The sequence below is a fragment of the Trichechus manatus genome, unplaced genomic scaffold (genome assembly GCF_000243295.1).
Source record: "Trichechus manatus latirostris isolate Lorelei unplaced genomic scaffold, TriManLat1.0 scaffold00082, whole genome shotgun sequence".
In the NCBI taxonomy this organism is placed as follows: Eukaryota; Metazoa; Chordata; class Mammalia; order Sirenia; family Trichechidae; genus Trichechus; species Trichechus manatus.
In genome coordinates this window covers 6507517-6524771 of record NW_004444018.1, presented here as the reverse complement: position 1 = coordinate 6524771, position 17255 = coordinate 6507517, and the positions used below count along the sequence as shown (strand labels likewise).

General features: G+C 36.9%; 1 protein-coding gene across 5 annotated transcripts in view; it reads right to left on the bottom strand.

The window, feature by feature from the left end:
• Positions 1-17255, bottom strand: part of NAA35 (N-alpha-acetyltransferase 35, NatC auxiliary subunit) — a 110398-nt gene that overhangs the window by 5675 nt on the left and 87468 nt on the right. For all 5 annotated transcript variants that reach the window (XM_012556961.2, XM_004381315.1, XM_023735798.1 and 2 more), the window contains 7 exons: positions 15962-16068; positions 9383-9449; positions 6825-6923; positions 6060-6238; positions 2611-2747; positions 1705-1772; positions 192-332 (listed from right to left, as the gene is read on the bottom strand). In XM_012556961.2, the coding sequence (XP_012412415.2) occupies positions 192-332; positions 1705-1772; positions 2611-2747; positions 6060-6238; positions 6825-6923; positions 9383-9449; positions 15962-16068 (798 nt within the window). The remainder of the gene's footprint in view (positions 1-191; positions 333-1704; positions 1773-2610; positions 2748-6059; positions 6239-6824; positions 6924-9382; positions 9450-15961; positions 16069-17255) is intronic.

Genomic DNA, 17255 nt, shown 5'->3' with positions numbered 1-17255 from the left:
AAAATGTGATGAGTACATCCAACAAAGCCGGATAGTTTTCACACTATTTACACTGCTGTTGTATCACTTTGTCCCGCTATTCCAGTAAGCATTTGATTTGACTATTTTAAAAAAAGTCTTGGTACAAACAGCACATCTCTAAGAAGTCTAAGACTAAATATTCTTACAATTATTCCCATGAACAGGTTCACCTTGAACTGTAGATAGTGCACCGGTGGTGGTGTCATTACACTGTTGAAGGGAGCAAACCTATGTTCATATCGAACTTGTTCACTATCAAGCTCAAACTTGGGTTTTCGTACTTTGCCATCCATGTCAAACGCTACCATGGTCTAAAGGGAATGAGAAAGATGACGTCAATATGGAAAAGTGTACATCTTCCTTATAACAGGCTGAAAAACAAGAAACAGCTATGTATGGACAGCTAAAACTACTCATGGCTCAGAAATCAAAAACAAGAGAAAAACTGGCTTGTTAGCATTCATTTTTATTGTATGTGTCATCTTTTATATAAAAAATTTTCAAGTTCCGGTGTGTAATATATTACTGTTTTCCCACCACCTGTCTATCGGTTTGTTGTACTGTGATGGCTTGCATGTTGCTATGATGCTGGAAGCTATGCCACGGGTATTTCAAAGACCAGGAGGGTCACCCATGGTGGACAGGTTTCAGCAGAGCTTCTAGACTAAGACAGACTAGAAGAAAGGCCTGGCAATGTACTTCCAAAAATTAGCTAATAAAAATCTTATGGATTACAACAGAACAGTGTTTGACTCGTTTGCTTTGGACACATCATCAGGAAGGATCAAATGCTGGAGAAGGTCATCATGCTTGGTGAAGTAGAGGGCCAGTGAGGGTGAGGGGAGACCCTCGGTGAGACGGATTGGCACAACAGCTGCAACAACGGACTCGAACAATATGGCAATCGTGAGGATGACTCCGGACTGAGCAACATTTCATTCTGCTGTACGTAAGGTTGCCATGAATCACAGCAGACTCGATGGCAACTACCTATTTTTCCCCAATGAAATTAACTGTATTACATGCACACATATTCTTTGATGTTTCATATTTCTGTAACAGCTTCAAAACTTTCAAGTAAAAGCTTCTGCAAAAATAAGTAGCATATAACTTTTATAAGAAAAGCACACGTTCCGTTTTCAAATGTAAGTCCATATTCTGTTTGATATATTTTAATATAAGTTGTCTCAAATCCTTTCTTAAATTGCAAGTACAACTAAAGAGTTAGTGTTCTCTACCTCCTGAAAATGCCTGCTTTTCCTTAAGCCATTCATTGTGATGCGCACCTCCTTCCTAATATACTCCCCCAAAAAACCCCTCCAAACCCCATCTCTTCCAAGAAATCTTTCTTGATCATCGATCAGAAGTAAATATTCCTTCTCTTACTGCCTGTGTCAAATATATGTCACCTGCCCTGTCTGTCACTAACTAGGCACTTGCGAGCAAGGAGGACATCTCATTAGACTTGGTGTGGGTACCTGACACACAGCAAGGGTTCAAACAGTTGTTGAATAAATTAATGAAAACAACTAGACTTGAAAACAGGTAATCTTCAAGTAGATGGGAAGCAAAACAAAGATGAAATTAGAACCCAGAATCACAGAAACGAGTTCATTTTTAATTAAAACTACACAATAGCACTGTCGTTAAAGAGGAAAAATAACTTAGTTTTCAACAAGTTACCTTAAACATTCCAGCACACATGTTCTGATATGCCTGGCTCATTGTGATCTCTCGGCTCAATGGGCGAACTGTAATGAGAAAGAAAACCATCCAAACTTTTTTTCCCCTGCTCCTGCATTACTGCAAGAGAAAATCTAATTTTAACAAACTTTCCAGTTTACTAAATCAAAACATCAAACAGTTTTCTCCTACAGGCTAAATTTTGAGGTCAAAATCTACAAATAATAAAATACAAAAGAAAAGCTAAATAGCCATGTTCCCAAAATAGCTAATACCATAAAACTCTAGTAATGAAGCAATTTTAACTTCCTCTGAATTCACCATACTGAGACGTAACTTCTTATATTGCAAACCCACAAATACAGTCATTTAATGACCCACCCAAACTGTTTAAATCCTAAGGAAATACAAAGTAGTATTTTATAAGGATTGTAGTCATATCTATACCCTTCCCTGAGTGACCAACTGGCCATCCCTTTGAAACATTTCTCATTTCTCAAGAGTTCTTGGATGAAGCCTCAAGTGCTCTGTGTCAACTCTCTAACAGCACAACTTCGGATCTAATTCCCTCCTAAGCTGTCAGGCGTCTGTCAAAAGAAGATCTGCTGTCTTGTTCCCTAACCTGTCTTGCTTGTTCACTCCATGTGGCTACTTCTCGTCCTAAGATCCTCTGATACAAGGAGCAGCAAAGAAGTAAAATAAAAGCAAGGAAAGGAACCAAGAAGCCTACATGACTAACGGTAGAACTCTGTCTCTACCTTACACTTTCTGACGGAAAAATGGGCAAGAACTAATAAATATAATGACTGACCCATCACAACTCATGAGTAGATCTCTACCTATTTATCTGCAGAAATTAAAGTATACCCCAATGTTCTTTATTTCTTAAAAAATAATCCACAGCACCTTTCTTCTTTTTCTTTGTTTTTTTACTGCTACGGCCTTTCTGCTGCTCTTCCATTATCCTTTCCTCAGCCATTTGAGAGCCATCAGCACGACTCAATGTCGACATCAACCAGGCATAAAGGAATTCAGAGAGATACCTTAAAGGATTCAAAGTGTTAGTTAAAAGGAGATGATGTCCAAGTGAGATAACTTCATCAACAGATGCACTGTTATTAATAAGGAGGTACTTGCTTACAATAGTTTCAAAGTTGTTTTTTTTTTTCTTTTTAAAAATCAGATTATCCAATTAGATAATTGATAGATCTTACAAGAAATGAGTATTATAAGTGACTAACTTTCCCTCTTTGCTGCCGTATCTGTACAATTTCAGTTTAATTTCCTACAATGATGTGCATTTCACAATTTTTCAAAAAGTTTCTTTATATAAATGTATGTGTATACACCGACACACACATATACACACATATACATACATACATAAATCTAATGAATGCCCATTAAAACATTTTTACTATATTAGGACAAATTTAATCTTAATCTATTGAATATTTTCTTTGCCTGTCAATCACAAAAGGAAACAAATAAATTCAGAAAAAGATAAAAATTTGTATTCTATAAAACCACTGTAAGAAATTAAGAACATTCAGGCTTATATTTTACTTGAGTTTATTCAATAAATGAAATGCAAAATAGGAATATTCTACCAGATACTAATTTTTCAAAACTTAACATTCTCTTCTGTGAAGCCAAAAAAGGAGTTCAAATCTAGGATATGGATAGATATAATCTGAAATATAATCCATAACAAACAAAACTAAGGACCACTACTATGTTAAGCAAAAACCAAAGATTTGCAAGTTATTATTATGATGAAGTTTGAGTATATAATGTCTATTTCCAAAATATCCCTAAAAGATGTAAGGCAGGATACAATCTTGAAACACATATAAAAGAGAACATGTTAAAGCAGAACAAAAACTACTCAAAAGATATACCTGTAATGACTAAGTTCTGTATTTTAAAGCTAAACCAAGCACTATGCTTCCCGGCAGCTAAGGCAAAATGGAAAATATCTTTTTATCTGATAAAAAGAAGCATATAATTTCATATAGAGACAATAATTCCTGGCACTGAGTTTTGTCCCCTATCACTCTACAAAATCTAGGGTCTATATCTTATAGCTAACGCTGCCTACTGATTATCTACTCTAAGGACAGTTGAGTGAAGGGGATAGCTGACATGATGCAGGCATTTCCTCTCAACTATCAGATCTCTCAATGAGCTTTTATTAAGTGCTTTATCAAAATTAATTCACAACTGTAATACCTAAGGGGCTGACACTCTATGCCAGTGGTTCTCAAAGAGTGACCCTTGAACAGCAGCAGCATCACTTGGAAACTAGTTAGAAATGCAACAATTGGATCCCCACACTAATCCGTTGCTGTCAAGTCGATTCTGACTCACAGTGACCCTATAGGACACAAGAGAACTGCCCCAAAGGGTTTCCAAGGAGCAGCTGGCAGATTTGAACTGCTGACCTTTTGGTTAGCAGCCGAGCTCTTAACCACTGCGCCACCAGGGCTCCAGGTCCCACCCTAGACGTACTAAATCAGGAACTGCATGGATAGGGCCCAGCAATCTGTGCATTAACATGATTTCAAGTGATTATGATGAACACTAAAGTTTCATCACCGTTTTCTACTGTTGGTTTTAAAAGGGTCCACATGCTTTAGGGATCATATTCATGAACAACAACAACAAAAAATTATCTTGTGAAAATGTAGGAGCCCAATCTGTAATTTTGAGACCCAAAAGGAGTTCAAAACTAAAAAGAAAGTAGACCAAGGGTGCTTATAGACAGAACTAAAATTTCTCTCCTTGGGGAGAATGAAGAAAACAAGATACAAGGGAAAGATGAGTCCAAAGGAATAATGGACCACAACTACCACAGCCTCCACCAGACTGAGTCCAGTACAACTAGATGGTGTCCGGCTACCACCACTGACTGCTCTGACAGGGATCACAACAGAGGGTCCTGGACGGAGCTGGAGAAACATGTTGTACAAAATTCTAACTCACAAAAAAAGACCAGACTTACTGGTCTGACAGAGACTGGAGACCCCGAGATTATGGCCCCCAGACACCCTTTTACCTCAGTAATGAAGTCACTCCCGAGGTTCACCATCCAGCCAAAGATTAGACAGCCCCATAAAACAAAACGAGACTAATGGGGCACAACAGTCCAGGAACAAGGACTAGAAGGCAGGAGGGGACAGGAAAGCTGGTAATAGGGAACCCAAGGTCGAGAAGGGAGAGTGTTGACATGTCATAGGGTTGTTAACCAATGTCATAAAAGAATGTGTACTAATTGTTTGAGAGACTATTTGTTCTGTAAACCTTCATCTAAAGTACAATTAAAAAAAAAAAGGGACAGGAGCTGGTTGAATGAAAACAGAAAATTGGGGTGGAAAGGAGGAGTGTGCTATCACATTAGAGGGAGAGCAACTAGGGTCACATAATAATGTGTGTATAAATTTTTGTATGGGAAACTAACTTCAACTGTAAACTTTCACTTAAAGCACCAAAAAAAAAAAAAAAAGGTTGGAGGTTCCAGTCCACTCAGAGGCACCTCAAAAAAAATAAAAATAAATATCTTTCCTTGAAAAGAAATGAATCTCCTCAAGTATGTAAATTTGTAATGGAGTATTTATCATTCATTTGCTGAGTAAAGATCCCATTTCTTTGTGCAAAAAAGCATGTAAAAAATTGTACTTTGATTTTTGAAATGAAGACCAAAACCTCCCAATTAACTGCCTTAAACCACAAAAGAAAGAACTTGCGCATGTTCCTCTATAAAATGTTTGATTTTGAAATGCTGCACAGGACTGTCTACTAATACTCATGGAGACGCCATGTGTGCTCCATAGGGTTTTCCTGGCTGTGACCTTTCAGAAACAGATAACCAGTCCTTTCTTCTGCAGTGCTGCTGGGTAGGTTTGAACTGCCAACCTTGTAGTAGTCCAGTGCACTCTGTCTCTACAGATTTGTCTTTCCTACTTTCAGACAAATGGAATCATACAGTATGTGTTCAGTTAAACATATGCCACAACTAGTACCTAGTGCCACTGAAGTCAGGGCAGAATGGGTGTTAATTCTCCCTTTCCCTCCCTCCCAGAAGCAGAAAAAGGCTCTTTAATTAATCCATTTACCTTGGAGCAACTTTTACTACTACTTTTTTTAGTAAATATTCAAATGGTTAAAAAAAATTGTATTTGTACAGTGCTATGACACTTCAGAGCTGTTCAAGATGATCTAGCTCTAATTTTCAATATTCTTCCAACTGTCTTACAACTAAAGTTAAAATACACATGAAAAAGTGCCCTGAAATTACGCTGTTTTGCAAATCTTATCCACCCACCCACCAACTTTACTACAAACTGTTCTCTTACCAATATATGTAGTAATACTCGTGCATGCTGTAGAGTTCCAATTCAAAGCCGCTTAGAAGATACTGTATCATAATTCGAAGGTTGTGGTAAAGGACCCAGGTACCTAAACAGGCCAAATGTTGCCTTTGGGGTTCTTGTTTCAACAGCATAGTGTGAAGTGCTGCATCAACCTTCTCTGCCTATCAGAAGAAGTTGTCAAAACATTGACTTTTTTTTTTTAAGGTAATGAGAACTTACAAAAAATAAACAGCTATAAATAACGTATGAGCAGAAATGTCAATCTCACCACCCAAGAACTCATACTTTCAAATGCATTTTTGGTTAAGCTCACATTCAAGTCCCTCATCTCACGCTGGTTGACATTTACATCAACACTCCTTAAACTAAAAACACATCCATTTTATAGAGGACAAAATATGAACAACTGATTTCAGGTCTTTAGTTATCAGTTAATGTTGTCGCTGCTCACAAATTTATTTTAAAATTAATATATTTTTATTATGTGAGTTTGCTACAAAATTATAATTCTACACTTATTTCATAATTTATCCTGACTGTCAAAGAAATAACTTATGATGTTTGTCAGTTTGGATTATTGTTTTCTTTCAAACTCTTTGGTATATGAAACTGTTACATCGTAAGTGACAAGTAAGTTTAACATACTAAAAAATTAATCAAAATACTGTTCCAAAGATTCTTTAAAAATCTGGTCAAGGTGTGTGAATTGCTTAAATTTAGAATTGAGGGGAACTTCTTGACTCTTACCTCATCTTGTAAGGTAGCAAATTCCTCAAGAATATGACCGAGCTTATCTCTCTGTCGAGCCCTGTTATGTCCGTGGATCTGAATAAGACTACAGAATGGCTGCAACACACACACAAGTTGTTACCTGTCAATATGAAACTTCCTGATAATTAAAGAAATTTAACATTCCATCTTTTCAAAATTTGGTTTAAGGGGAAAGGACACTGTACATATAAAAATCATGCCTATGTTCATAACACAGTTTATAAAGACAATGTTCTACATTCTACCTTGCTGAGTAGCGTCTGGGGTCTTAAAAGCCTGTCAGCAGCCATCTAAGATACTCCACCGGTCTCATCCCTTCGGGAGCAAGGGAGAATGAAGAGAACAGGATACAAGGAAAAGATTAGTCCAAAGGACTAATGGACCACAGCTACCAAGGCCTCCACCAGACTGAGTCCAGTACAGCTAGATGGTGCCTGGCTACCACCACTGACTGCTCTGACCAGGATCACAACAGAGGGTTCTGGACAGAGCTGGAGAAGGATGTAGAACAAAATTCTAACTCACAAAAAAAAGACCAGATTTACTGGTCTAAAGGAGACTGGAGAAACCCCGAGAGTATGGCCCCAAGACACCCTTTTAGCTCAGTGGTGAAGTCATCTCCGAGGTTCACCATTCAGCCTGAGAGTGGACAGCCCCATAAAACCAAATGGGACTAATGAGGTACAGCAGTCCAGGGACAAGGGCCAGAAGACAGACGGGGACAAGGAAGCTGGTGATAGGGAACCCAAGGTTGAGTAAAGATAGTGTTGATGTGTTGTGAGATTGTTAACCATTGTCATAGGGCAACATGTGTACTAACTGTTAAGAAGGGAGAGGGTTGACATGTTGTGGGGTTGTTAACCAATGTCATAAAACAATGTGTAATACTGTTTCATGAGAAACTATTTGTTCTGTAAGCCTTCATCTAAAGTGAGAATAGCAGCACAATTGGAAGAGCATAGTGAAGGGAGAGGGTTGACATGTTGTGGGGTTGTTAACCAATGTCATAAAACAATGTGTAATACTGTTTCATGAGAAACTATTTGTTCTGTAAGCCTTCACCTGAAGTACAATTAAAAAAAAAAAAATCATGCCTATGTTTATTTTTTACACAGGCATTTATTTTTAAGAACCTGAACACCAGAATTTATTAATAGCTACAAGAAAGTGGCTGTATGTGAAACTTCATGTGGCAAAAGTATTTTCCTTCAATCTGTAGGTACATCCCTGCAATTTCCAAAGGACAGTTTCTTTTCTGCTTATTTCATACTAAAAGCCAGCATTCCAGATTGACATTTCTGTGCTGCTTTAAATATCCAGAATGTAGTTAATTATAAGGCTTGAATAATGGCTGATACCTGTATATCCTGACACTAGGTTCTCCTACTCCTACTCTCTCTATGCAGTATTCTCATATAAAATACTCTAACACTTCAATAATCAGACAACAGGCATGGGCGGCAAGATGCCTGGATTTAAGAAGTATGAACTATAAGGTTCTGTAAAGTATGCTGTTGTTGTTAGGTGCCGTTCAAGCTGGTTCCGACTCATAGCGACCCTATGTACAACAGAACGACGCAGTGCCCAGTCCTGCGCCACCCTCACAATCGTTGTTATGCATGAGCCCACTGTTGCAGCCACTGTGTCAGTCCATCTCGTTGAGGTCTTCCTCTTTTTCGCTGACCCTCTACTTTACCAAGCATGATATCCTTCTCCAGGGACTGGTCCCTCCTTTAGGTATAATACTGTTTTATATCTGTATACTCTGACAGATATTATCTCATTTGCTCAAGAATTACTCAATAAGAAATAAAGAGGAGGTTCTGCATTTCACTTTTTAACGACTGAGAAATTTACAGTAAAGTAAAGTGATTGATCTACTTCATAACAATAAAATATTAGTAATAAAAATAAAATCTGGTCTTCTATTGATTCTCCTTTCACCACACCATGCTGCCTTCCTATATAGATATTTGTAACTGCAATCAGGTCCCAAAGAGCTGCCTGGTTGAGTTCTCCAAGAACTAATAATAATTAAATAAAAATTACTTATAATTAACTTGATCCACTACAAGGTTTGCATTTTTTCCTAATTACTTAAGATTTGATTTTAATTTTACTATAATCCTGTTCATTAAGGTAGCACAAAGGTAAGTGGATAGGGACATTACATCAAATATTGCTAGTTCAAAAAGACAAAAAAAGTTTTCATGTCCATTTACAAAAAACTTTGAAGAAACAACTGCTGTTGAAAAAGTTTGGGGTCATAACTTATTCTGTTTCTGTGGTCCCTTAGGGTTACTGTGAGGGGTCATCAAAAGTTGCCTTTCTGTTTAACAACCTGCCAGGAAGACTACATGTGATGAAGCCATCCACTGAAGTGCAGATAGTGAGAAGACAGAAATTTTTTATTTATTCAGTTAAAATGGATATGAGATATCAGATGAAAAACAGCACAAATTAATGATACCAAAGAAATTAAACCCCACAATTTTTAAAGTGCCCAACACAGTGATCTAAATTATAGTTCTTACCCGAACACAGTGAGTAACAAAGGAGTCAATACAGTCCTTAGCCTGGTGATTATTATATAGGCAGCACCTGTAAGATAACAGTCACCTCATTAAAATCAAACTATTTGGCCTAGACAAAAGCAGCAGTGATTACTGCAGGTGCTACTAACAGATGGGGAAGGTGGAAATTAAGGGAATGGAATAAAGAGAAAATGGAACCAAATCCATCACTAAGTTGAAGACTGCTAGCATTATATTAAGAATATTCCAGTATGACTCTGTTGTTCACACAATAAATGTACGATATTTCCATTCCTTCAGTTCTATATTTGGACAACTAGAGTTGGACCCAATAAGATCAAGTTATGGAGAAAAGGAAAGGTCTAAAGCGCCACTTTTTCATGAGCCTGCATGTCATGAATTTTCTTATAACTGATATCTTCATGGATTATTCTCAACAGTAATTACAAAGAAAACACTATACACAATGCTAACTTTTTCCAATGTTTCCATGTTTCCAACCACTGGCTGTAAATCACCACCTGCACATCCCGCTAGTACCTTCTGTCCTCACCAGGTGGCGCCTCCTGCAGTGTCCTCATCTCATACCACTCTGACATTATCTGTTTATCTATTGTCTAGTTTCTCCTACTAGAACGTAAGCTTCTTGTAAGCAGGTGTTTTGGCCTCCTTTTCCCTAGAACTCAGAAAGACACCTGGCAATAATAGCAGGTACTCAATAACAATTTATTAAATGAGGAAACTGATAAAAATAAAATTAATTAATAAAAATGTTGCTTAAAATGGATGGTGGTACAGGTGTCTGTCATAGGTTATACATTTCTATATATTTGATATACTTCATCATTAAAAATTTTAAAATAACTTTAAAAATATGAAGAGAAAGGACACAAAAACCCAATAATAAACTGAAAATAAGTATTAAGTCCCCAGAAGTTGGTGGGGTGGGGGTGTAAGGAGTAGGAAGTATGAGTGTTCTACAGTCTCATCTTACTGGGTAGGGGAGGGCGAACAGTGGGGAAATGGAGCCCCTTGGTGGTGAGAGATAGATGGTATCTTGTTTCCATAAAGTTGTAGAAAAATGTGCGTTTGGTTGTAAATCTCTGGGATGGCAGCGTAACTACTTAGAGAAAGGAAAGATGTAAAAGAACTTCCAAACTGAGAAAAAAAGAAAATGAATAAAAATTAGATCAAACCAGGAAAAATGAGAAAAGTGGACGGGAGGTTAAAGAACAAAGAAAATAACTAGTAGCCAGATTAAGGAGGAAAAATTAAAATGAAATAACAATACTACAATTGTTACACCAAATGTGAACAGGCTGAATTCCACTTTAAAAGATTACAAGACTATCAAGCATTAAAAACAAAACCCAGTTAAACACTATGTAAAAAAAACATTAAAGCAGAGCGATAAAAGATGGGCTTAAAAATAAAAGAATGGCTAAGTCAAATTTAAAAAAGAAAAAAGCATGAATGGTAATATTAACATGAAATAAGGTGGTACTTAAGGTTGAAAGCATTAAACATGGCAAAGAGGGACAATGCATAATGATAAAAGGCACAACCGATGAGGTCCAGTATAACTAGTTAAAATTACATGCACCAAAGCAGCAGCTAAATGTATAAGGCACACACTATTAGCAATGCAAGTAGAACACAGGAAGAGTAAATTATTACTCTGTGTGTGCATATGTTAGAGAGAGTAAGAAAGAAAACATACAGACATACACACACATAAAATAAGACACTGTTCCGAATTAGGCAGATCTAATAAGAAAGAAATTGGATAACCCTATTAACAAACTCAATTAAATAGATGAATATCAAACTTTACATCCTAAGAGACAAGAATCTGTTTTTCTTAAATGTATAACAGGCATGAAAATCCATCATGTACTTGGTCACAAAAAAAATTGTTAATTCAAAAAAAAAAAAAAAAAAAAAAAAACAGTACGATGATAACTGAAAGTTGCTATTCAGCATTGTTTTAGAGATTCTATCGAAGCAATGATACAAAATGAAATAATCAGTGGAAACAGAGGAAAATAAAAGATAAAACTATCTCTTTTTGGGAAAAGATATTCTATTCATCATAACAGCAATAGCGGCAACAACAGAAGACAAAGACAAAACAATAGGAAACAAAAACAAAAATCGTAACAAATAAACCAGGGATATATTTATAACAAGTATATATAGGACTCACACGAAGAAAATAATTGAAGGACATAAAATAATACAATGCCCGTTGGTTAGACAATTTAATATACATGAAAATGTCAACCTTGGAAAGGTTAATATATAATTTAATTCTGATTAGAATTCCAATCCTTTTTAGAACTGCATAAAATTATCTTAAAATTTATACGCAAGAATGAATACCACAGAAGAGACAAAAAAATCCTGAAAAAGAAAAGGTATAGGAAGACATATATCTTAATAGATATTAAAACTTAAGACCAAGTCACAATAATAATTTAAAAACATTATTTTGTCATCGCAACAGAAACAAATCCTAACACATAGACGGAATTTTAGAGTAAAATACAGAAGGTATTTTAATACAGAGAAAAATGATGGTTTATAGAAGATGATCATCCAACTGGCTATCCATCTAGTATGAAATAAAGTAGAATCTCTATCATTATACCATTTATAGGAAACAATTCCTAAAGGATTAAAGAATATACAGAATAAAACCATAGTAATCTTTAGGAGGTTTAAGTGACTAAAAAATATAACCTATAGTTTGAGGAGAATGATTTACCCCAAACAAGAATCCCAGAAATTATAAAGGACAAAAAAAATTAGACAAAAGTTGTTACATAAAAGGTAAAAATTTTGATGTGGCAAAGGAAAGACTAAGGAAAAAAAATATCTTCAATGGCTATCACACATAAAGGATTAACCTTTCACAATATACAAGGAGCTCTTACATATTTTCAAGAAAAAAAATAAACCACTTAATAAAAGCCAATGGGCAAAGGATATAAATAAGTAATTCATAAAAAAAATTCTAAACGTCAGTAAAGATTGTATTAAGTGCTCAAATTACAGTAACAATGAGATATCACTTCTCATTCTACACACTGGGAAAAATTGGAAGAATGATAACACCTACTGCTGGTGGGGAGTTAGGGAACATCTATCTACCCAGTAACTTCATTCCTTAGCATACAGTCACATAATGAAATATCTGGCAGCCATTTAAAAGAACTAGTTAGATCTACATCATGTAATTTGAGACATAAAGCCATGATGTATCATTGTGTGAAAACAAAGAGTTTTATAAATAAAAATTTTTTAATTAAAATAATTTTTTTTTAAACTCACAAAAAAAATAATTAAAAATTCAAGATAAAAACAGCCTGTTTAATGTGATCCCATTTGTATCAAGTTATATATGTATGAAGGAGCCCTGGTGTCCCAATGATTAAGTGCTCGGTTGCTAACCAAAAGGCTGGTAGTTTGAACCCACCCAACGGCTCTGCGAAAGAAAGACCTGGAGATCTGCTCCTGTAAAGATTACAGCCTAGAAAACCCTCTGTCACATGGGGTCGCTATGCATCAAAATTGACTCAATGGCAGCTAACAACAACAGCATATATTTACACAAAGGCATCTAAAGTGATGGTTATCAAAATGTAATCTCAGGGGATTTCAGGTGATTTTTACTATCTTTCATATACTTTTCTGTACTGTTTGAATTTTGGAGCATGCCATTAAGTATTTATATAATCAGCTTCCTTAAAAAACAAAAATTTAGCTGTCTTACCAAGGCCTCCACCGGACTGTGTCCAGTACAGCTAGATGGTGCCTGGCTACCACCACTGACTGCTCTGACCAGGATCACAACAAAGGGTTCTGGACAGAGCTGGAGAAGGATGTAGAGCATAATTCTAACTCACAAAAAAAAGACTAGATTTACTGGCCTAAAAGAGACTGGAGAAACCTTGAGAGTATGGCCCCCAGCCACCCTTTTAGCTCAGTAGTGAAGTTACCTCCGAGGTTCACTGTTCAGCCTGGGAGTGGACAGCCCTGTAAAACCAAATGAGACTAACGAGGTACAGGAGTCCAGTGACAAGGGCCAGAAGGCAGAAGGAGACAAGGAAGCTGGTGATATGGAACCCAAGGTTTAGTAAGGATATTGTTGATGTGTTGTGAGATTGTTAACTACTGTCACAGGGCAACATCTGTAGTAACTGTTAAATGAGAAACTATTTTGTTCTGTAAGCCTTCATCTTAAGTGAGAATAACAGCACAATTGGAAGAGCGTAGTCAATGTCACTGAACTGTGTATGTAGAAATTTTTGAAATGGTGTATCTTTGGCTATGTGTATTTTCACCAAAAAAAAAAAAAAAAGGTTGAGAATTTAGAGGGTTAATATGTTGTGGGGTTGTTAACCAATGTCATAAAACAACATGTGTACTACTGTTTCATGAGAAACTACTTGTTCTGTAAGCCTTCACCTGAAGTACAATAAAATAAAGAAAAAAAAAATTTAGCTGTCTTTTCCCTTTCCTTCCTCTACTGAATCCGTTGTCACATCCTATTAATTTTACCTCAGAAATGCTTCTCAAACCTGTCTTCTCCTTTACATTCCCAGAAGTTAAGCCTTCATCATCTCTCACCTATACTGCACAAAACAATCTATCTAAACTCTGCCTCCAATCATCACTCCTTCTCACTCCCAGTTTGCTTCCTATTAAAAAATACAAACCCAACTCGGCCAATTTCCTGCTAAAAACTTTTAGTAGTTGCTCACTGACCACAAATAAAGTTCAAACCTTACCAAAGCACTCAAGACTCTCCCAAGTCTTCTCCAAAACTATCTTACCACCCAACTCCCATTTGTTTTTCAGTCAAGTTCTTACTGAATGCTTACTATGTGTCGGACATCCTGTGTATCAGTGAACAAATTGCCAAAATTGCCTGCCCTAACTCTGTGGAGCTTATATTCTAATGGTGGACAAAGGAGAGATAGAAAATAAAAATAATGAAGAAGTAAATTATACAATATGTGAGAAGAAAAATGTTATGTAAGAACTGGGGTGCTGGGTTGGGGAGCAGGGGGTGGTAGCAATTTTTAAATAGGGTGGCCAAGGTAGCCCTCATGGAGGTGACATGGAACAGGCTTGAAGGAGGTGAGGGAGTTAGCCCTGGGGATTTCGGAAGAGAGTGTCCCCATCCCCTAGCCTATGTAAAGGCCCTAGGGTGTGAGAGCACCTGTACGTTCTAGGAACACGAAGGTGGCCAGTGTGGCTGAAGATGAGATCAGAGAGGAGGCAGGACGGGTCTAGACTAGATCATATTGAGCCTTACAGGCTGTTATAAGGACTTTGGCTTTTACTGTGAATGAAATGGGGAATGTAACAATCGCTAAGCATACCTGGGAAATAACACCCTCCCAGGAGCAGCCCTTAATTAACTGACAGGTGTATGGGCTAAATATTCAAGCTCCCTTGTGAGCGAAAACGAGGGAGACCCTCAATGAGATGGACTGACACAGTGGCTGCAACAATGGACTCAACATAACAATGACTGTGAGGATGGTGCAGGACAGGGAAATATTTTGTTCTGTTACACATAAGGTTGCTGTAAGTCAGAACTGACTTGATGGCACCTAAAACCACCACCAACAGGAGCAGCCCTTAATCAACAGTTGTGTGGGCTAAATACTCAAGCTCCCTTGTCCCCGACTAGGACAACTCTTGAGTTGTGACCTACACTGTCTCAGGAGTGCCCCTGCGGAGCTGAACCAGTTACTTTCCATGGAGCCATGGGAATGTGCTTTATATAGTGTACCTCTGCATGGCTTTCTTCCTTTTCATCTTCCACTTGCCCACAACCCTGCTGATATCTCCTAGGATCACTTCCTAAACTACGTTTACATGAATCCTTGTCTCAGGGTCTGCTTCTGGGGAACCCGACCCAAGACGCGAGGCTACCAGAGCATGTTACAGGAGATGTGATGTGATTTTCTCCACAAATTGCTGGTGAGAATGCTGAACCAGTAAGTATTCGCACAATATGTAATTTCATACTCCTGTGTCTTCACACACGCTGGCTTGTTTGCTACAAAATAATGACTTTCTTCCCTCCCCATCAGAAAAGCCCTGCTCATTTCTCAAAATGCCAACTCAGACGATAATTCTTTCTGCATTAAATCTGTTCCAGCCTCTTATAGACAGCATACCTTTAGGGTTTTGCCTGTATCAGAACAGAGTATAAGTATCAGTTATCTGTAGTTCTGATTTGTATCTAGACTTAGAGACCTGATCTTATTTTTTACAACTGTTCCCAGAATGCCTAACACAGTGCTTTGCACAAAGGTCCAATACAAGTGTCTGAATTTCTGGTAACTCCTAAGTTTTTCTTTTCATATTGGACAAATTACCTAATTTCAATCTCACAAAAGCCTCATTATAATCTGAACAATATGTGCAACAGATAGTTAATTTTAACATGACTGAATTTTTTTTTACATGGAGATCTGTCCTCATGGCTGGCTGTAAGGAGTACGGCGAGTCCAGCTCCCGCAGAAACACACGTATCGCAGAATGTCTCACGGTACTTACTTGGGAGAAAGCACCGGAGGACTGACAAAAGACCGAAGGGCATCTTTCACCATGTCTTGCATTAGATGAGTTCCAAAAACCTTTTTGTTATCCACCAGGAAAGTGGTCTTAAAACAAATATTATGTATTAGTAATGCTGTTACACCTTGACATTATTTTACATATAGCTGCCACTACTGTGACATGAGTGTACTTCTTACAAATAGCATTGAATACAAAAGTGATTAAAATAAGTTGGTGGAAACTTTTTATAAATCATTGCCTCTACAATGGGAGCTACTTATTAATCCCTATTTAAGGTTAACTCTGATGCAGGGGAATAAAAAAATTTCCAGAAAAATACCTGTCAAGTCAAGAGTAGTAACATTAAATTGAATTAGTCAGTAAACCGACAAGTTTAAAGCCAAATGAGCTAATATATGAGAAAGGGTTTCATAAACTATGAAATATTAAATGGCCATAAATACTGTCACCCAATAATCCTTCTAATGAAAGCTTTACAATACATATAAAACTTTTGAAATGGAAAAAAAAGCACATTTAAATTAACAACTTCCATATAATTTTCTTCCCTTAACAACTGCAGTGTATTTTAATATTTAATATACCATACCTTGCTTGAATTCCTAATTCAGAATTTTAAAACTCTGAAAATGTACATAAAGTTTACTTTTCTGTTGTACAGTTTGATTTTGACAAACACTTACACATGTAACCACCACCATAATCAAGATACAGAATGATTCCATCACCCCAAAAATATTCCCTCATGTGATCCCTTTGTAGTCAAGTCCTCTCCACACCCCTAGTCGCTGGTACTACTGATCTGTTCTCCTTCTCTATACTTTTTTGCCTTTTCTAGGACGTCATTAAAATGGAATCATACAGCCTTCTGAGTCTGGCTTCCTTCACCGAGCACAGTGCACCTGACTCATCTACACTGATGAGTCTATCAATAGTTCATTCCTTTTTATTAGTAGTATGTCACTGTGTGCATGTACCACAGTTTTTTTATTCTTTCACCAGCTGAAGAATGTTTGGGTCACTTCCAGTTTGGGCAACCACATACAAAATGGCTATAAACATTCACATACAGGTTTCTATGAGAACATAAATTTCCATTTCTCTTGGGTAAAAGTAGGAGTGGGGTTGCTGGTTGTACGGCAAATGTATGTTTTATTTTATAAGACTCTACCAAACTATTTTTCACAGTGGTTGTGCCCTTTACATTCCCATCAGCAATACATTACTTCTTTTTTTTTATTTTTTTAAGTTTTGGGTTTTTTTTTTTTTT